The sequence below is a fragment of the Elgaria multicarinata genome, chromosome 11 (assembly GCF_023053635.1).
Source record: "Elgaria multicarinata webbii isolate HBS135686 ecotype San Diego chromosome 11, rElgMul1.1.pri, whole genome shotgun sequence".
Lineage (NCBI taxonomy): Eukaryota > Metazoa > Chordata > Lepidosauria > Squamata > Anguidae > Elgaria > Elgaria multicarinata.
In genome coordinates this window covers 3,401,634-3,422,930 of record NC_086181.1, presented here as the reverse complement: position 1 = coordinate 3,422,930, position 21,297 = coordinate 3,401,634, and the positions used below count along the sequence as shown (strand labels likewise).

Here is a 21,297-nt window from a genome sequence, read left to right as displayed (position 1 = left end):
TTCTAATGTCATTCCACTAGCAAGTAAAATGCCCTTTTAATTTTTTTTTATTTCTTAAACATATCTCGCCTTTTTCATTATAAATAATTAGATAATTGCCTGCTGGGGCTTGACCACAGTTTGACCCCCATGTCCATTTTAAGATGTCTAGCACATACATAAAGTACGATATTAAACACACAATATAGATCCATTAAAAAATAATGCTAGAAAAATAACAAAATACAATAAAAGAAGTGACAGCAGTAGTAAACAGTAATGCACTCATGTAGTAACCTTACCAGCCATCTGTCTATGCTGATGTAGTGGCAGTTAAGATTTTTCTTATTAAAGCCTGTGTGAAGTGACAGTTCCATTGTTTGTTTAAAACATTTTCACCCCACTCTTCAGCTGAAAAGACTCCCAGTGCAGTTTACATACCATCAATCAAACAAGACAGTCCCTGCCCACATGCTTTATAATATAAAAAACTAAACACAGAAAGAAAAGGGAATGGAAAGGGAAGAGGGAAAAACCAAAAACAGGTAACAATTGTGCCAATTGAATAGTGATTCTTATAATGATCAGTTGGAATAGAAATAATTCAGGGAGAGGAGAGGGGGGAGCCAAATGTAATACGCTATTATTATTATTATTATTATTATTATTATTATTATTATTATTATTATATTTATTTGTATCCCGCCTTTTGCCCAATGCTGGGCCTTTTTCACAGAGCCAGTGGAGTCATCTTGCTTCCCATCTCTACCTCTGCTGTGGCCTAAAGGAACACATCTCCCTGTGCCAAACTGCCCACGCTCTTAGATTTGGTGGGGAGTCCAGTTTTGTCTCATCATTAGGGGACGTATATTGGGTGGTGACACAAGATAGGTCCTATATTGTAGTTGACATTTCAGTGCCAGGCTAAGACCCATCTTTATACCTAAATGATTATGAGTGGATAATTGCCAATGCAATCAGTTATCACTGCTGTTTGTTTTCTTGATTTATTATATGTTTGTTGTGTTTTATTGTTTTAATATTATGTACTCAGGGAGTTTTTTTTAAATGGAGGACAGGCTATAAATAGAATGAAACAGAAGAATACATTTCACAAACCAGAGGTTGTTCCTCTATCTTTTAAACGTTCTGAGGCTTGGGAGCAGATGCAGCAGCTACTTCTCCACATCATTCTTCCACAGGTTCCTTTACCAGTTCTACTCCTCTACCTGTTGTAGTGATTTTTTCCCATATAGCAGAAGGAAGAGGAGAGTGGGCAAAGGAACCAGTGGAGGAATGGTGCAGGGGAGACAATAGCTGCATCCACTCCCATTCCCTCAGATCCTTTACAGGATCTAGGCAGGCTCTCCAGTTTGAAACTGATGGTAGGGTTGTGCATGCAAGTCCCCAGGAGGACCTTATGGAAACTTACATTGCACAGCTTCAGATGTTTATGGTTTGAGATCTTAGAAATAAGTTTTCTGTTTTCTAGTGTGGAAGAAGCTATTCCAACTTTAAATCTGCCCTTTAAATTAAAAATGGCTCTCCTCATATTTACAAGTTGTTTTATAAAACGCATTGGAGACTACTCTTGTGAAAGTGTGAGTTACAAGTGTGAATAAATGCCTATTGCTCCTGTTAATATTAGTAATTTTTGTTCATTTACTGTTGCCTATTGTGCTTTCGTGAAAACGTTTGTTAGTAAAAGTCCACTGCCACTTCCTTTTTGCAGTGGGCAGATCAAACTGGCAGACTTTGGGCTTGCCCGGCTCTACAGTTCGGAAGAAAGGTAAGATATTCAGTGAGAGAAGGATAGGTGTGGATTTAGCTACATAGTGAAAAGGAGAAACAAAATCCTAGGATGTAGAAGATAAAGTTTTATTCCTCGGAGTAGCCCAACGCATTTTGGCCCTATGCCATATATTTCTGGGCCTTCTTCAGGAACTGTACAAAAAGTGAACAATACAACACATTGACCCTCTTCAGATGACATGCTAAGCCATGGTGGTTAAGCATTTTGAGCTAAACATGGCTTAGCATGTCGTGTGAACCATGCATGTTGTGTGAACCATTCCTAACCACAGTGGCAACATAACCACAGTTTAAACATGTTCACTAACCATTTGCTGCAAAAGGGTTAGTGGCCTAACCATGGCTTAGCATGTTGTCGGAACAGGCCGATTAGTTCACATTTATACACAAAATAATTTAAAATATCTTACTAAGCTTCATGTACATATTACAACTGTGCCTTTGTATACTTAAATTCTTAAATGTAATCTCTAGAGATCTCCCCCCTCCACACATACACACACACACACATACACACAAAGTGTTTCCAAAATTAAATCTTGTGATTGGTGACATAATTAGCAAACAGTAGTTTATATACTTTCTCTTAATTGTTCAAATCTCTCAAAATATTATTATTATTTGCATTTGCATTCCTCCCCATAGCCGAAGCTCTCTGGGTGGTTCACATAAGATAAGAACACTTAAAAACAATATACAAAAATTAAAAACCACAAAAACATGCAGTGTGCACATACATTTAAAACCACTATAACAAGTTTAAAAACGATGAGCCAAAAAACAGGCCCATGCTCATTAAGTATTGCTAAATGCCTGGGAGAAAACTTGACCTGGCACCAACAAGATGACCATGTCGGCTCCAGGTGGGCCTTGTCATGGGAACATTGTATAGGGGGACATCTTTGTAATATTAGGAATAAAAAAGAGGGTACCCCCTTAGTAAGTTGTTTTTTTAAAAGAAAATTGCTCTGTAAAAGAAATTAGGTTTGGGGCATTACAGAAACTCCCCAAGGACAATGAAAAAGACCCTGCTAAAGCAGGAATGGGATTTTAAGGCTGAAAACTTTGACTTCTGAGATGAAGAGCTCAATTTTCTACCCTTCTTCTAAAGTACAGAGTTTTCTAGACACTCTGTAAGAGTGTGGTGCACATGGGTACATCTAGAAGGGTTTAGAGAATGTATATAAATTACTGTTTGCTAATTATGTCACCAGTGGGAGGATTTAATCATGGAGACAGAAAACATTCAGAGATCTCTGCAGGCTACATTTAAGATTTTTAAGTAAATATACATTGGCACAGTTTCAATTTGTATATGCAGTTTAATAAGATATTTAAAAAATGATTATCAATGTAAACTAATATGTTGTGTTGCCCACTTTTTGTACAGCCTCTGAAGGCCCGAAAATATTTTGTATAGGACCAAAACATGTTGAATTACTTCAAAGAATAAAATGTTACTTTTTACATCCTGGGACTTTGTTTAACATTTACACTGTTTGATTTTGGATGTTTCCCAGTTTTGTCTCACTGTATTTGACTACTTCAGGTGTAGTCCATCAGAACAGTCTCCTGCACTGGTTTGGGCCTGTAATTTCTTGGGTGAACATCTGGGTAGGATTTTGAACTTGAACCTGGGTTTTGGGAGCCCTCAGACAAATTATTCTGAGCCTTAGGTTACTGTTCACTGGGGTAAAAATCTGTTCTGAGGCTTATATCCTGATCAGTTATGCTTTAGGTTTTGGCTTGCTTCATGGTGTTTGAGGATGACTGAGATAACGAACTCCAAGCAGTTTGGCACACTTAAAGGTTCTGTATGAATTGTCTATAATAAGCAGTAGTTAGTCTTTGTTAGGTTATATATAGGTCATATATACTGACTTCAGTATTGTTCTGGGGATCTGTGTATCATTCACCGCCACCAGACCCTGTGTGGTAGATCACACTTATGCCTCCTCCTAGTAGCTTTATCAACAGGGGGGATGTTGGTGTCATTAGTGTTTCAGAATGCTTAGATGTGTGTTGCATTTAATCCTGTGTCAAGAACTTGGGAGGAAAACTTGAAAAGACTTTGGATGTGAAATTGAAATTAAATTAAAATGCTTTGTGAACCGCTGAGGAATCTTACTATATTCCACATATATAAATGCCACAAATAAATAAATAAATATTGAATGTTGCTGCAGCATGACACACACTCACATTTTAATATTCTTAAAAATGTTACAAGCATAATGTTACTGCTAGAGTAGCTAAACCTCCAGGCTCTTCTTGTGATCTGCATCTGAAAGGGAAACCTGGAGGTAGGGCTACTCTGGGATTAAAAATAGTGATATTGCCAAATAATATGCACTGTTTAAAAATCATGTCTATTGCCAGGATCAAGAATATATTCATCCACCATATCATTTGAAATAAATGTCTGTCTGGAAGCATATGAGGTTGAGCAGATGGGGATCTGATTAACCATTTAGACCATGAGTTCCCATGTAAGGGCATAAGTTCCCTATGCTGTTGTATTCTCCATGTCACATACTTTATTGTAGAAATATAACTCAAAACATTTGATAAATGTTACATACCCCATTAACCATGTAAAGTGTTTTTTAAAGCAACATTAGAGACCAAATGGTATTCTTGGCATTATTTGTGAAGGCACCTGTGGCACAGATTTGGATAAAATGTTGAAAGCCTTTTTCCATTTTATGGATTGAGTAGGTGTTGCTGTGGGAAGGAGGCTTATCCTGGCCCATCTAAAACCCTCCCCTTCTCTCTCATGCATACACACACACACACACACACACACACTGTCACTAGGGGAAAGTGGCCCCTGTACAGTTCAGTGTGTGAGTGAAGGGTGCCTACTAGAGTCCTGGATGGCAGGATTTGGAGCTTTATTCTTACACAAAAATTCAGTTGGTTGCACTATTGAAACTTTTGTATGTTATGTTCTGGTTCTTTTCAGAAATCTCAACCTTCATTGTTTTTTTCTCACTTAGCCGTCCATATACTAATAAAGTCATTACATTATGGTATCGACCACCTGAATTGCTGCTAGGAGAGGAGCGTTACACACCAGCCATAGATGTCTGGAGCTGTGGGTGAGCCAGTGACTTGCATTCTTGTATTCTGCCTTCTGATACAAGCTTGTGGCTGCCAGCATCCTATCTACATGCTTCCCATATATTGTGCTTTTAAAGAGGCTCATACCTTTTTGGGTTTTGTGCTTTTAAAGTGGCACATATCTTTGTCGGGTTTTGTTTGTCCTATCACCTAAAAGCACTTTTTAAATATTTTGCCATACTATGGTAGCCGAGGCGGCTCATGAATTTGATGCAGATTAAAAAACCATACTACAGGCCAGGTTGTTCAACTTGCACCACAACAGTAGCCACTAGCGTGTGCAAGTGCCCATTTCTATAAAAGCGCCTGTGGAATTTTTATTATTATTATTTGATATGTCCCATTGTTCCTTTTAAAATTTGATAGCCTGATCCCTTGTTGTAGACAGATTCCACTCAGTGTTTCCCTGCACTGGGGCACTGAGGAAAAGAGGATTTGTCCATGCACCTTTATGACCTCTATCTTCTCTCCTAGTCAAAGGTTGAAAATTCCTAGTAAGAATGAGCTTTCTGGCCATTTCTCTTCATGAGCAATCAAATTTCCTGAATGTATTTATAACTGTATCTTTCCTTGCGAATGGTGAATGTGTAATAGGTTTCACTATTCCACAAGGCAATTGGAAAATGCTCCTTAGAAAAAGATGGAATCGTGGACTTTTTTGCATGCAACTTTGGCATCGCCTCGTGCATTGTTAACAGGCCTCCTAGGCAACCAAAGAGAGGCTCCCCACATTAAATACACACTTCAGTTTCTGTGGCTTGTTTCAATCTTTTTTTCCACTGTTTCCCTCCTAGCTGCATCCTTGGGGAACTATTTACAAAGAAGCCTATTTTTCAAGCAAATCTTGAGTTATCCCAGCTTGAATTAATCAGGTAAAGCATTCTAAGTGTTGTGGAGAAAATGTGCAGAAAGCAGCAGCTGTTTTTTGGGGGAAACTGGCATGTGACAGGCCTTCAGGTAGCTCTTTGTTTGCAGATCAGATCTTTGTATGAACAGAAAGTAGCTGCTGGTTACTCATATCAAAAACATGAAAACACAAACAGAAGTGATCCTTGCAGATCTGTTATCAATAAAAGAAAAATATCCACTCTGGACTTCATTTGAACGCTCATCTAATTGCCACTGGACTAAAATAGGTGAGAGTCCTGGCAGGCGCCATCAAAGAAATTTAAGCCTCTAGCTCAGTGTTTCGCAAACTTGAGCCTCCATTTTCTAAATCGCTTGGTGGTGGCTTAGAAAATAGAGTATTTTCTAAGCCGTCCCCTCCCTCCGACCTGGCAGCCCTCTCTTTAGCACCTAAATCCATTCCTATGTGCAAAAAGGATCTGGATAGCAATCCAACACTGATATTATAAGAGGACTACAAAAAAGGCACTCCCTGTTCAAACCAAATAGCCTAGGAAAGAGGCAGGAGCCTGAAAAGAGTTGCTGTACAGCTCCCACGGTTAGCATAGCAGTTTGAGTAGCTGGAACACAAATTGTCTGCTGCCTTGCGGAAGCTGCTGGCTCTGCTGGCTGAAGGATCTTCTCTTTCCTTGGAATTGTATGCCCTCCTCCAGATGTTTTGAGCCCTGCCTGGGGTGGTGGAGGATCTGTCCCACAGTTCGAGAGCTCACTGTTTTAGCCCTTTTCTAGTCTTCATCTCATGTTAGCAAATCCTAACCTCGAGAGCTCAGAATCAGAAGCTCATCACTGTGATTGTCTTTCACTTTGCAGTTTACTATAAGAAGGAGTATTTCCTTTCCTTTTTCTACAAATGGGTGAGAATACTACCTGCTTGCTCTGAACTCTGGGAAGTAAGAGGCCTGAAAGGCACAATGTTTTTCCATCTGTTGCAGCTCAAAAATACATAATGGAAAGTTCACTCCTGTTAACCGAAATGTATTTTAATTCCTCTCATTTCCCCACATGCCCTCACGACTGCCATTTAAAGCCCATGTCAGCAGTTATTTGTATCACATTTGGGTTGTTTCAAAGTACATTAGAGTTAATTTGGTATCACTCAAAAGCATTTAAGTGCAGTTTGTGTGTTTTTCTTTAACTTTCAGGAGAAGAACTTCTTTCTTAGGTCTAATATGAAAAATATTCAGGTTGACAGGAATGCAATCATCATGGGAGTCTTGAAAATGTTAAAGAAATGGGTAATTCTGTAGGGTTAACCTTACCTTACTTAGCAGTTGGGAGACTTTATCGGAGGCCTGTTATTCTCTTGAAATACTTTATGTCACGCCCATGTTTTGGCCTGTTTTCGTATAGATATATGTATCCTTGCTATGAAGCCCTGTCTCATCAATCCAATTCATCAAACACCAATCAGTGTCTTCTAGCCCGGTGTGGCTGGAAGACTAAATGTTCAAACTATTTAATTTCAAAGGCTGTTTATTTCATGTTGTAGTTTTAATGTTTGTAAACTACAAAGAAATTCTAGGAGATATGGTGATACAGAGATATTAAAATAATTGTGTTCACACACTGTCTCTTTTGCTTCTCTTGCAGTCGTCTTTGTGGAAGCCCATGTCCAGCTGTGTGGCCAGACGTTATCAAACTACCCTACTTCAACACCATGAAACCGAAAAAGCAGTACCGAAGACGCCTGCGGGAGGAATTTTCATTGTAAGTTTGCTTTGAACATCCTGGGTGAGGGCTTAGCATGGCTTCCTTACAAATTCTCATGTTTTGATAAAATCACAAAGCACTGAATCTATTTTCTAATCTCTGTGTGCCACCACCATGAGAGATTAGGGACTGTAGGACTACAAGAGACAGGGCTTTTTCATTGGTGGCTCTGTGGCTATGAAATTCCCTTCCCAGGGAGGCTTTCTCGGCCGCCTCTCTCTTCTCTTTCAGAAGACAGGCTGAGACAGTTTTGTTTAGGAGAGCTTTTGAGGGAGAGAGGGATGAGGCTGCCATTTATAGCTGCTTTTTGTTTTTATTTATTTGTTCCAGGGATGGGGAACCTTTTTTTTTTGGTGGCTTTGAGGACCACATACCCTTATGCCTGAGTTTTTTTGGGTTGCATACCATAAAAGGGTGAGCCTCCCACAAAAAGTGGGAGAGGTCAAGCTAAAATGAGAGTGCCTTTCTCCCTCATCTCTCTCTCTCTCTCGTGTGTGTGTGTATGTGTCATACACACACTCATGCCTTGTTTTTTTGATTGACTACAATTTTTGTTATTGTTTCATGCTGCATAAGATATACACTTATTTTAATGTTAGTTTTGGGTACTTTGTGGCGGCAGAAGGGATGATACCTATTTAGGTATCTACAATTTTTTTACGTGGCCTTGCTAGCCAAACCAAAAATTGTGAGAGCCAAATTTCTGCCCCTGTGGGAAAGGCAGACAGAGAGCATGCCGGATTGGGTGCTTAGAAGCATGACTGATGCTTCAGCAATAAACTGCCGCTTGTTTTCCTCCTGTACTTGGGAGCTGGGCAGGGGGCAGGAATCTCAGAGAAACTGCGGAGATGATCTCCACCAATCTCTGCAGCTTCAAAGTTGAGAGGAAGGAAGTCCGAACAGGGGAGAAATATGCAGTTGTTTCAGTTGCATGCGCTTTGGGTTGATGCATGAAGGTAGGGCATGCAGTGAGGCCTGCCTGCCTGCCACCCTATAACCCTACACTCCCCTGCCCCTGACATTTACCCAAGCCCAGCTGTGAACAAAGCCTTTCTTGAAGTCTGTCTCTATTCCTTCTGATACTGAATGTGGCCCCATGCCTGTCAGTTTGGCACTGAAAAAGGGCCACCCATAGGCAGGGTAGCGATTTTTGCATATGTGCAGGGGAGGGCTCCCTGGGGACACAGAAGTATATTTGTTTGTAAACAAAAAGACATTTTAAAACCCCGAATGGGCTGACAAAGGCACATGAGCTTTTAGGACCTATTGAACATTTACAGTAGTTGAGCCACAGAATTTGATGATGTCAGTTAGGGATTAGGTATCCTGGAGGTGGAGGTTAGGGAGATGAATCCCTCCCCCAAGTACTATGTAGAGATGTTTCAGGAGGAAACGTGCTTCTCTTTTCCAATCTCAAGCATCCTCCCTCTTCCTAAAGTGTTGTCACACAGAAGAAGGCCACAACCTGTTCTCCATCATCGAAGACTGTAGGATCATCAACATTCTGTGGCTCAACTACTGTAGGACACGAAATAGCAGTTTTAATTTACGGGAAGGCAGATTTTGGTTGAACATCAGGAAAACCTCCTAACAGTCGGAGCGGTCAGATCCAGTGTGGTGTGGAGAGCCAGGGTGGTGTAGTGGCTAAAGTGTTGGGCTGGGAGTCAGGAGATCCGGGTTCCCCACTCAGCCATGGAAACCCACTGGGTGACTTTGGGCCAGTCACAGACTCTCAGCTCAACCCACCTCACAGGGTGGTTGTTGTTGTGAGGATAACATGGAGAGCAGGATTATGTACACTGCTTTGGGTTCCTTGGAGGAAAAAAGGCGGGCTATAAATGTAATAAATAAATTAATAAATAATAGAAACAACTGCCTAAGGGCTCCCTGGTACTGGAGGCATTTAAGCAGAGACTGGACAGCCATCTGTCAGGGATGCTTTAGACTGGATTCCTGTACTGAGCACGGGGTCATCCAGGAAAACAGCTAGTTAAAATATCTCCAAGCACCATGCTTATCCATGTTTGAAGGCTGGCTCATCCTCTCTGCTGTTAGGACTCTTGAGATGGCAGGGCAGGCTTGGCTCCAGCAGCACAGAAACGAGTAGGGCCACTCTGCTATGCAGATGATTTATGAATATGTGAAGGTGACTTACAAGGTAGACCATTGATCCAACCTGTCCAGAAATGTCTACCCTGTTTATCAACTTCTCTACAGGCAGAGGTCCTCTCTAATAATTCTTTTAACCATAAATGTTGGGGATTGAACCCAGAGCAAAGGACTTACTTTCTAGAAAGTATGCGTAGGATTGCAGCTGAGGACTCCCCATTCAAATTTCAGCTTAGCTATAAGAATGCACTGTATCAGCCCCATCCCTAATACAGGAGTAATAATACTGGCCTTCCTTACACGGCAGGGTACAGGGGGCATTTTGATATGATGTACGCAAAATGCTTTTAACGTTTAGAAAAAGTACTGTATAGAATGATAGTACTTATCATCATTATCATCTCAGGGGAGTGTATGTGTATGTGTGTTTTGTTTCATATTCTCTCTCTCCTCCCAGCATTCCCGCTGCTGCTCTTGACCTGCTGGACCACATGCTGACACTAGACCCCAGTAAACGATGCACAGCAGAGCAAGCCTTGCAGAGTGACTTCCTGAAAGATGTTGATGTTAGCAAGATGGACCCTCCAGAGTAAGTACCCCATTATTCATTAGGGAAGGGCGTGTTGGGGACTGAAATGTGGCCTAGTCTTTTAAAGCTGCTGGTGGAGGGGGTTGCTTGGATTTTTAGCAAGCGAGTTCTAAGTACCTCACATATAAGTCTATGCAATTCAGACATTGGCATATCACAAGCAGGGAAGGCAGCCCTACCCCTAGGTTGCAAGCCAGTTTGACCTGGGAGGAAGTGAATGGCTTGGACTACGTCTTTATTTGTTTCAGCCCCAATGGATGCTCCTCCTTTCTCCCACCACACGCACCTGTGATGCAGGGGTTGGCAACTGTGGGAGGTCCAGGGGGCATTTTTTCCTCCTACCCCTGTGAGCACAAGGAATTTTTTATATATATAAATGGCATCCATACTGCTTTGTTGCACTAAAAAAATCAAAATTAGCTTGCAAATAAGCTAATTTTGAAACTTTGGCCACTAAGGAACTGCTGCGGACACATTTTTCCCTTACATGTACACGTACGTGCACACACACACGCACACACACACACACACACACACACACACAATTTCTCTCTCCTCTCCCCCCCCCCCCCGATTCTGGAGGTTGGCAGGGGTCACATGAAGGCTGCATGCTGCCCGCCGCTGCTGTAATGCAAGCAGGTTATACACTAAGGCAGCCTTCCTCAAACTGGTGCCTTCCAGGTGTTGGGCTACAACTCCCATCATCCCTGATTATTTATTGGCCATGCGGACTGGGCCTAATAGGAGTTGTAGTCCAGAGAGCACCAAGATGCAGAAAGCTGTACTTAAGGGATCCTTGCTTCCTGTCTTTGCCAGCTCCATTTATGTGCAGAGAAAGCAAGGAGACTTCAACTTTCATAAACCTAAGCATATCTGCAATCTTAAACTTCATTCCGAAATGCAGCCCAAGATACATACAAGTCTTTGGCCTGGTTTGCATAACACAAGGGTAGTTAAGCCATGGTGGCTGGTTAATCACCCCCACACATGCTGGTTTATTTCACTAATTATCCTCACTGGGCGTGGATTGTTGTGACATCCAAACTTGATGAGGTTGCATGGCTAGAGTGGTTAACAAACCACCTAGCAACCCTTCAACAGACCATGGCTTCTAAGTGGTTTGTTAACCACCCCAGCCACCCACCCTTGCCAGGATTGGACATCACAACCCGGCACCCAGTGAGGGAAATTAGGGGAATGAGTTGGCAGGCAACCAGCACACATGGTGGTAGTTATCAAGCCATGGCTTACGTTGTGCAAACCCGGTCTTTGTTGTAAATATTATCTCCAGGAGTCCCCAAATTCTCCCTTAGCTTATTAGCCAGCTGTCATTTTTGTTCACTACCTACTTGACCTAATCCCTCTCTTCTCCTAGAGGATTTGGGGAATAGAACTTGTCACACTTCATATTGGGCTCTGGAGAAGGTAGAAGCAGCAGAATTCTGTCTGCTTCTGCCTTTCATTAAAGCCCATCATTAAGTGTGAGATTGTCTCCACCTCTCCTCCATGTTGTCCACTGCTGCCAAGTGAGTTACTTGACACCGTAAAAGTCTCCCCTTCCTCCTCTTAAGTTCTCTGCATTTTTCTGAAAACATGGAATGGAGAGGTAATCTTTGTGCCTTGCAACTGGGGTGAGCGTCACTGGATGGGAGGGGCCATCACCATTAGCCGCTTGGTGTCAGAATTTGTGTTCTGACTCACTGCCACTGTCTGCATTATTCCTTTCTCAGTAATGTCCATTTGCTGTCTTTCCAGCCTTCCTCACTGGCAAGACTGCCACGAACTGTGGAGCAAGAAACGGCGGCGGCAACGGCAGAGTGGAATTGTAGTGGATGAGCCTCCCTTAGCAAAAGGTTCCCGGAAGGAGTCAACCTCCATAATGAGCACAGATGCCATCAAGAATCACAGCAGCCCAGTACTTCCACAGCCTACCCAGATCAAAACACAACCTGGTGCTGGAGACACGTTTGGTCAGTGTATAGTCTGGGACAATCCCTAAAGCTTTAGTTAGCTGATAGGGCTCTCTTCTTATTTCCGTGGATTCCTTTTTGCTGGCTGCTCAAATTTCCTAGAGTAGGAGCTACTGTGTTAAGCTCTGTAAAGAAGAGATTGGGCATAAATATCTGAGTAGGCAAAGCCTCTGCACGTAGAACCCCAATCATGTGGAAGCCTTCTGCTTCCCCTGCTCAGATATCCACACTCAGTGCATGGGCGTTAGGAGGGGACCAGAGAAGCAGCACAGCCCTACTTCCCCTTAACCACGAGGGGACCCCTTCATGTGATTTAACATGTGAAGGGTGCTAATGTGTTCACTAAATGGAATTGTAAAGCATAGCCCAGAGATTATGCATCATAGCAAGAAAAGAAAGACATAATGCAATGGCAGATTTATTTATGCTACTTGCATGCCACTTAATATCCTAAAATCTTTGAGTGGTTCACATACATATATAATACAGTATAAAACCAATCTAAAAACAGTGTAAAGGCAGTAACAGATAATAAATAATTAAAGCCTTACACCAAAGACAATAAAACAGATTTGCTGTGGAACATGGGTGGGAGGGTGCTGATGCACCATGTCCTGCTTTGTTGGTCCCTGGCAGACAGCTGGTGGGCCACTGTGTGAACGGAGTGCTGGACTAGATGGACTTGGTCTGATCCAGCATCAGGGCTCTTCTTATAGAGCAGTGCCGTAATCCATTACGAGCCAGGGCAAACCTGTGTGAACAAATACGTCTTCAAGAGGCATTTAAAACTCATTACACTTTATGCCTCTCGAACAACACAAGGGAAGGTGCTCCAGATTTTAGTTTAGTTAGTGAGTTTATACATTTGTATACCACTTGCCAACTAGGCTGGACACAGGGTGGTTTTCAGGGAAGTGTAATTACAGTAAAATCGGTATAAGGACTGACAAAACAGTAAGAGCAGCAGTTAAAATAGCAGGTTACAATAAAGCTCAAAAACTTTTTCAAAAATTTGGGTATGGGAGACAGATGTTTGTCACAAGTATATCAAAGTAGGCACCTGTTCAGGGAATTTTACAAATGGGGAGGGGTTTACTTCTGAGAAGGCTCTTTTCCCTATAACCACCCACCTCACTTCAGATAGTGCGGGCACTTAAAGAAGAGCCCCCATCAATGGTCTCAATTCAACACAGACAGGTTGATGTGGTAACAGGCATTCCTTTGGGTAACTAGGTCCAGCCATGTAGGGCTTTAAATGTAAGCACCAACACTTTGAATTGTAATAGGAAAAAGACCAGAAAATAGACCACAGCCTGGTTTGACTAGATGAACTCCAGGGTCCCTTCCAACTTTATGATTCTAACTAGTTCAGTTTTTTATACACTGGAGTAATATGCTCCCTCCAGCTGGTCTCAACCTGGCAGCTGCATTTTGAGCTAACTGAAGTTTCTGAGCAGTCTTCAGTGGTAAGCTAACACATATAATTGTCAGTCATGGATGTTACCAGAGCTCATATAATGATGACCAGACTGTCTCAATCCAGGAGAGGCCACAGTTGTTGCACCAGCTTTAACTGATAAAAGGCGTTCCGTGCCACAGAGAGACGCTAGTGACAAAGTTGGACCTAGGAGCACCCTCTAGACTGCAAATGTGATCCTTTGAGGGGAGTCAACGTAGTCTAGAGGAGGCTTAACACCATCACCATGAACAGATGGACCACGTATCCAGAACATCTTCATTTTGTCAAGATTAAGTTTATGAGCCTTCATACAATTCACCTGACTAAGATAAAAATGAGAAATAAAACTGGGTATCATCCACACCTGTTGGTCACTTTAGATCCTAAATTAAATGAAATCCCAGAATGATCTCTGTCCAGTAGCTTCATGTATATGTTGAAAACCATGGAAGACAATATGGAACCTCATGGAACCATACAACACAAATGCCACAGGGTCTACAAGCAGTATCCCTAATAGCATTTTCTGGAATCTGCTGTCTAAGTAGGAATGGAAGCACCAAACAGTGTTTTTGTTTTAACTGGAACTTCTGTAAGCTGCCCTGAGAACTTGTTAAAGGGTGGGGCATAAATCCCTAACTTGCAGTCTTTGCAGAAAGCTGTTGTGATATTGAAAGCCACTGCAGAGGTCCAGGGGAATCAACATGGTCACACTTCCCCCTGTCTCTCCTGGCATATGCCATCCACCAAGGTGACCAAGGCAGAAGTAGCAAATGGTCTGAAGGAACTCAACCTATATTCGCAACAGGTGGTAACTGGAGATAGTCTGGTCTTGTAGGCATGGGATTGATTCCAGAGAAGCACCTCTGTCTTTGTCTGTAAAGGGACAAGGTGAAACCTGTATGTTCCTGTCTCATATCCCAATGCCAACCTGTAGATTCAAATCTGCAAGCAGAGGGATGCAGTACTTTGGTGTGTTAAGTGAGTGGCTGGATTGATGTGGCAATTCTCCTACTTGCATTTTGAAATGGTCATCCTGATCATGGGTCATCGCCCTGTACCCATCCATGCACACACTCCATCCTTAGACTGCCAGGCCCCTGAAGAGTCTTGCGTTTTGTATTTTCAAAAGTCATCACTTTGTGGAGGTGGAGGGAAACCGCTCTCTGAATGTGCTTGTGGGTGTGGTTGCGTATGGACGGTTTTCTGCTATTTCATTCCTAAGGCCCTGATTTCCCCCCCTATTCCCCTGGTGGGGTTCTTTGTGTTTGCAGCAAGCCTTGGTGACATCACACAGCAGCTGAATCAAAGCGAGCTGGCTGTCCTGTTGAACTTGTTGCAGAGCCAGACAGACCTCAGTGTCGCACAGATGGCCCAGCTACTCAACATCCATTCAAACCCAGAGATGCAGCAACAACTGGAGGCCCTCAACCAATCCATAAATGCGCTCAATGAAGCCACCACCACCACCACACAGCAGCCACAAGATTCTCAAAAAGTGCCCAAAGAGGAAGCGGTTGTTGAGGAGCTGCCACCACCAGCCCAGTCATCTGAGGAGCAAGCCACCCCAGAAGCAGCCAGCACTCAGGGAGACATGCAGAGCGTACTGGCAGTTTTGCTGAGCCAGCTCATTAAGACCCAGGAGCCTGCAGCAAATGTGGAGGAGAACAATAGTGAGAAGAGCAGCGAGCTGCAGGGGGAACGGAAAACCCCCACTTTGCCTCAGGAGGAAACTGCAGGTAAATAATTGTGATTCCTCCCCTTTGCTCCTAGGACTTAAGGGGGGGAATCGTGTGGGGCTTTCCAAGTGGTAAATAAAAAACACTTTGAATATTCTTTAACCAAGCCTGGTAGTCGTCTCTGAGTGTGTGTGAAATGTAGCAACAGCTCTGAGTTCCTGAAAGTCCTTGTTATAGGTTGTGCACTCTTGCTATCAGCTCCATCATCTGTTTAATAATAATAATAATAATAATAATAATAATAATAATAATAGCAGCAGCAATAATAATAATCTCCTTCGCAGGGTGTTTTTTGGGAGGTAAGATTGGGAAGACATTTGCAAATTAAAATTACTATCTAAATTAGTAGTGGTAGTAAGTCATACTAGCAGCAGTAGTAATAACCATCACACAGAGCTGGTTCAAACGTTCAGATAAACTTATGGTACAGTCCTCCTTAGATTGTACCGCTTTAGAATGCAAATTGGGGATTGACTGCTTAAATGTTCTCCCATGTCAAAACTTCTGTGTGCATGGAAAGCTAATATTGCACAGAGAGGGCTAGGCTAGAGCCATTCTGGCTGTGCAAGCATTCCACATGTAGAGGGATGCATTTAAATAAGGAGTTCTTCCCCCCCTGCACCCATTCTGAAACGTTGTGGTCATGAGAAGACTGCACCGTGTGCTTCTTCTGAGTGTTTGAATCAGCTGTTGCTCATACCTCTTTGCTTGCCATACTGCATGCATTTTTAAAGTAATACCCTAACTTCATTGTTTAAATGCTTTTACGATTGCACTGCATATACGATGTAAAAAAAATTGAAATTCTTTTGAGCCTATGGTTAAGCAGGACACAATACATGAGCTGAGCTTCTGGCTTGGGGAAAGGGGGTTCAGACAGAATCTCTCCCATCCATGTGAGAACACGAATTCTCCCACCCAGCCAGAGAATTGAGGCCCTCCTCTTGCTGTGCCTGTGGCAAGAGGCAAAACTGCCACAATTGGGAGTGGAGTAGGGTTGCAAAGTTCCTACCCTGAAGCAGAATAATTGCAGGGGGCAGAGTGGGCGTCTCCTGGCCCCTTGTTATTCATCTGCTTTGGTGGCTTTGAATATCAGTAGTTCTCTAATATGAACACGGGTTACAATCCCTAAACCTCTCACGAATGAAAGTGAGCAGCAGATGGCTAGGTCTCAGAACCAGTCACGTTTTTCATTTTTGTAATTCCGCCACAAAAGCACAGAATGTAGTGAGGGATATGCGTTCCACGTGGGTTTTGATGATAGGAAAGCCTATGTGTATGTTCTGGATGGGATTTTCTATCTGGTACAGGATTCCATCTCATAAGAAGATTTGCTTTCTTTTCTTTTTTTAAAGGAGAACATTTCTAGCCTTTTTCTTTGCAAAGACAGGCCTAATAAATCTCAGGTGCCGAAGGAGCAGCTCAGCAGTATTTCCAGTAGGTGGGGGCATCAGTGCCCTGCCTATTTCTTTGCGGTTCCCTGTGACTAGCAAGTGGAATAAATTATACGAAACAAATAGAACAAAAGTATCTATTTTATGTTCAGGTCACAGAATTTGAGTTACCTTTGGTCCAGAAATTTGTTTTGTTTTCGTTTTGTATTTTTAAAAAAACTCAAGCGTACACACAGGCCTAATTACACTTCTGTACCTGGTACAATTATTCTGGATCTCAGGAAGAGGTCTTTCAAGCCCTGCTAGCTGAGATCCTTTTAATGGGAGATAATCTGGGACATCTTGAATGTCCCCTCCTGATATGCCCATGTTTGAAATGTGTTGATGTTTGTTCACATGTGCTTTTAAGATGGTGTTTAAAAGGAGTAACCATTCCACAGCCTGTCCTCACATTCTTCCACCAGAGAAGAGACCCCCTGAACCTCCTGGACCGCCACCGCCGCCACCGCCACCACCCAGTCTGGCTGAGGAGAACATCTCCAACACAGCTCAGGAGTTGAACCCGGCTGTGACAGCCGCCCTCCTCCACCTTTTATCCCAGCAAGAGGCAGGGTCACTGAGCCACCCAAAGCATGAACCCCAAGTTGGGAGGCCCTCCTTGGATTACACCAGGTCACAAACCTCATCCAGGACTTATGGCACCGATGGACCCGAAGGCTGCAGCTTTGATGTTGATGAACGGAATTCAAGCCAGACTTTGACGGAAACATCGCCTCAGGCCTTGGGGAAAAGTAGGACCTTTCTGGGCTCCACAAGTCACCTCGGGGAGTCAAGCAGCTTCCAGGGCGCAGGATCAGTTCAATTCCCGGGGGACCAGGACCTCCGTTTCACCCGAGGCCCTTTGGGGATACATTCTGCTGTTGAGCAGTCCTTCATCAAAACCGAGGGGAGCAACAACACACTGGTACACTCAGAGGCCAAAATTCTCAACTACAGTGAGGTGGGAGTGGCAAATGCTAGTTCTAGTGACACAGGAACAAGCCACACATGGGGAAACCCGGTCCAATCCACTGCTTATGGAAAAGCTTTTCGTGGGCAGAGTAGAGTGCCTCCAAGAGGAGGAAGAGGAAGAGGGGTACCTTACTAAAATGACTGGAGAGAGGGGAATGGGTACTTTTTTTGGTGGTGTTTTACCTTCCTATTCCCTTCTTGACTTTAGAACAGCCAGTTTATCTGGGCAAACCATTGCCCGTGTCCATCCACCAGAAAAATGGTTTATTGTTGCTATTTTCCCCCCTTTCTGTTCACCAAACTGCTGCTGTCTCCTCCTCCTCCCCGCAGTGGCTCTAGAATGAAGACCTTTAACCTTCTCTTGACAGCTGTCCATACCCAAAGATCTACTGATTTGGGTTTGATATGGCGAGTTTTCTTCTCAGACATGGAGGGGTGGGGGAGAAGGAAAAATACCTTAAAAAAAAAAAACACAATAAATTGGAAATATGAATGGAATGTGTCTGCAAGCCTTGAGCCATTATTTCTGAGAGTGAGCCCACAGAAGATCTGGAAGAAGTGAATCAGTCCTGGCCTATAAATGCAGCAAAATGAGGTGGTAGAATAAGCTGTACTGCTTCAGATGGTGTGAGGAAATCACCCTTTTGGAACACAGGCGCGCACACACACGCGCACTCACATTCTGCAAGTAGAAAAGCATATCATATTGGGGAGAGAGATTCTAGACCAGCCCTTTCCCCTCTGTGCTAGTTTTCTCCTTGGAGGCAAAGCTGTGTCTTCATAGGAGGGTAGCATTCAAAAATGGCCGGTCTGCGGTGGTAGCTCCTCTGCCATCTCACTCTGCTGCATGTGTAGATCAGCCTCAGTATTGCAAAAGCGATATGTGTTTTGTTTTCCCCTTGCCTCCTTGAATTTCAAGATGTGTCAGACGGTGCCTACATGCCTTTTATACTGAGCTTGGACAACTTGGTTTGTGTTACGTAAGATGTGGAATATTTCCTCCCTCCCATCCCCTCCATAGCCACATTTTCTTCACATGAAAAGACAGGATGCTACATTCTGCCATGGGCCAACGGTCCCGTTTTACTGTGAAAGGCCACGTGCTGCCATACTCACCTTCCAAACCTTAGCTGAATTCAGTTTCTATAGTGTCCAAGAGTCCATTGGCTTTTGGATGGGGTTAGGTTTTTTGTTTTTTTCTCTCTCTCTCTTAAGAATGATGAGTGTCTTTTTTTCTTGAGGCCAAAGTAAATGGCGAAAATAAAATGAAAACCAAAAACTTTGTAATCCTTAAATTCTTGGGGGTAGGAGGGTGTTTATGATTGACGTGGGGGAAAGCTGAACAAGTTAGATTGTTTGAAGTTTTCAAAGGATAACAGGTGTTACTGTCTCATGTGTGATTTCACTACTTTCGATGTTAAAGACGCCTTTCCTTGCTAATACAGCAATGAGGACCTTTTAGTTTATTTTTAATTGCTTTAGTAGCTCACCCACAGTGATTAATTTTTACATTTTGGGGGTAAAATGTAGATCTTTACTATGAGAGAGCAAGCCTGTTGGAGGCTGTAATTTGAACAAAGATTGCAAAATACAGAAACTTGGAAGGGTGACTATAATTTCTCAGTAAAACATCATCATTCCTCCTCACTTCCGCTAAACTGAGTGTTCAAAGGGAGAAGCATGTCAGAAATTAGGGAGCAGAGGGAGTTCTTGCTCTGGCTTAAGGGCATTCAATTTTTTTTTTTTTACTGCTTTCATATTATAGAAAAGCTGCCTAGCAGGGTAGCACAATGTTGCTGAGGGCAGAAAAGAGAGTATGCCTTAACGTTTAAGGCTTAAACACACAGCAAGAGGCAGTTCAAATAGCATTTAGGAGAAGTGGTGTGGAGGTGGGGGCAATATTAGGTGTAACATGTACCACCTTGTATTAACAACACACACAGACACAACCTGCTTCTATTCATTCTGCAAAGTGTAGTAAGTTTGCAAAATTCCAAGTGTAAATTTTGTGTGTTTTCTAAAATGATTCGTCAGTTCATGCATAATATGCAAAAAAGAAAGTACTGTACATGAGTATGGTAAATAAAAAGGAGAGATTTTCCTAGGCATTTATTTAAACATTTCTTCTCTTCCCCCTGCTTTCATTATACAGTTTTCCTGATGTCTTGTAGCTTGGCTTTTTTAAGCTGCCATGGTGTTCTACCTGGATATATTTACTCTCCTCCACCACCCTCTCCCATCTCCCTGCCTTTCCGTAAAGAAAAAGAATTATTCTCATTCAGCCATATAGCCATTAATTTTCTTGCTGCTGCTGTCATAAACCTGCTCACCTGAAGAAATTTGACCACCCCTCTTTATGCAGGGTCTTGCTGATTTTGACTAAACCTTCCATCTCTTCCACAGTCCCCCCACCCACCCACTGCTACTGGTCCCTACAGATTTTTCCTCCAAGGGGGGGATTTCCTTTGGGGAAATTGCTTAGGAGGATGTACTCAAGCATGAAAGTCTTGTTTCCCTCATTTCTGATGTGGCAACTTTCCAACTTTCCCCCACCTATACCCACTCTTGCAGTCCAGGCTCATGGCAAACTTATTGCACTTAGATAATTCCATTAGAATACAACATTTAACCAAAATACCACCTTGAATTTTAAGGGTGCAGGGGGAGAGTTGACAACCCTCCCTTTATCTTGGCCCCAGTATTCTCTATAGCTGTCTTACCAGTTTTCATACAGGGTTGTATTTTTTTTAAGAATATGCTGACATTTCTGATTTGGTCCTACTCAATTAAATGTTGTACCACTTCACCTTTCACATTTTACTCTAGAGCCACAGCTTCTATGTCTCACCTGCCCTTTGCTGGATGGTATTGGCCCAATGTTGATAGCTATACAACTTCTTAAGGCATTTTGTGTGTGCTCTTAAGGAACAGTTGTGTCCAGGGTTAGAGTTTTGATAGCCAAGAGGAGGCAAGAAAAACGGTGAAAGGCAATGAAGGAGAGTAGAAGAGATGTTAACCATGTGAGGTTCACCCAGAATCCTAAAAAGACCCACTTGGATGAAGCTGGGGACCCTTCCTTTCTGTTTTTGATCCACTCAAAAACAGTGGAGAGAGTTCTAAGCTTTACAGTGCTGGGGGACCTGTGGCCCTCTTGATGTTATTGGACTTCCATCAGCCTCAGCCAGCAAGGCCAATGCTTGGCTGTTGAGAGTTGTAGTCCAATGGTTATAGGTTCCCCAACCCTGTTCTAAGCTATAAGATGCAAAAATAGGTACATACATTCCCTTAGGCCCAAATGAGAAAAATAACAAATATGTTGAGCAGTACAAATTGTTTCAGATCTTCAGAAAACCATGTCTACACATGCATCTTTTGTCACTTGATGACTGCAGCACCAAGTGGTGCCATGCATGTATGAAAGACTATATCAATCAGCATAGATAGAACTTTGTAGTTCTTTGGGCATTATGCTTTTCATGGACTCAGTTGACACATA

The 21,297-nt window shown here is 42.8% G+C and overlaps 1 protein-coding gene across 5 annotated transcripts in view; it reads left to right on the top strand.

The window, feature by feature from the left end:
* Positions 1–21,297, top strand: part of CDK12 (cyclin dependent kinase 12) — an 86,593-nt gene that overhangs the window by 20,173 nt on the left and 45,123 nt on the right. For 2 of the 5 annotated variants that reach the window (XM_063138419.1, XM_063138418.1), the window contains exons 7-14: positions 1,712–1,768; positions 4,791–4,892; positions 5,709–5,786; positions 7,411–7,527; positions 10,097–10,228; positions 11,984–12,198; positions 14,932–15,396; positions 17,231–17,754. In XM_063138419.1, the coding sequence (XP_062994489.1) occupies positions 1,712–1,768; positions 4,791–4,892; positions 5,709–5,786; positions 7,411–7,527; positions 10,097–10,228; positions 11,984–12,198; positions 14,932–15,396; positions 17,231–17,754 (1,690 nt within the window). Of the gene's footprint in view, positions 1–1,711; positions 1,769–4,790; positions 4,893–5,708; positions 5,787–7,410; positions 7,528–10,096; positions 10,229–11,983; positions 12,199–14,931; positions 15,397–17,230; positions 19,822–21,297 lie in introns of those variants that run through there. The other 3 variants (XM_063138417.1, XM_063138416.1, XM_063138421.1) reach the window with 3 other exon arrangements.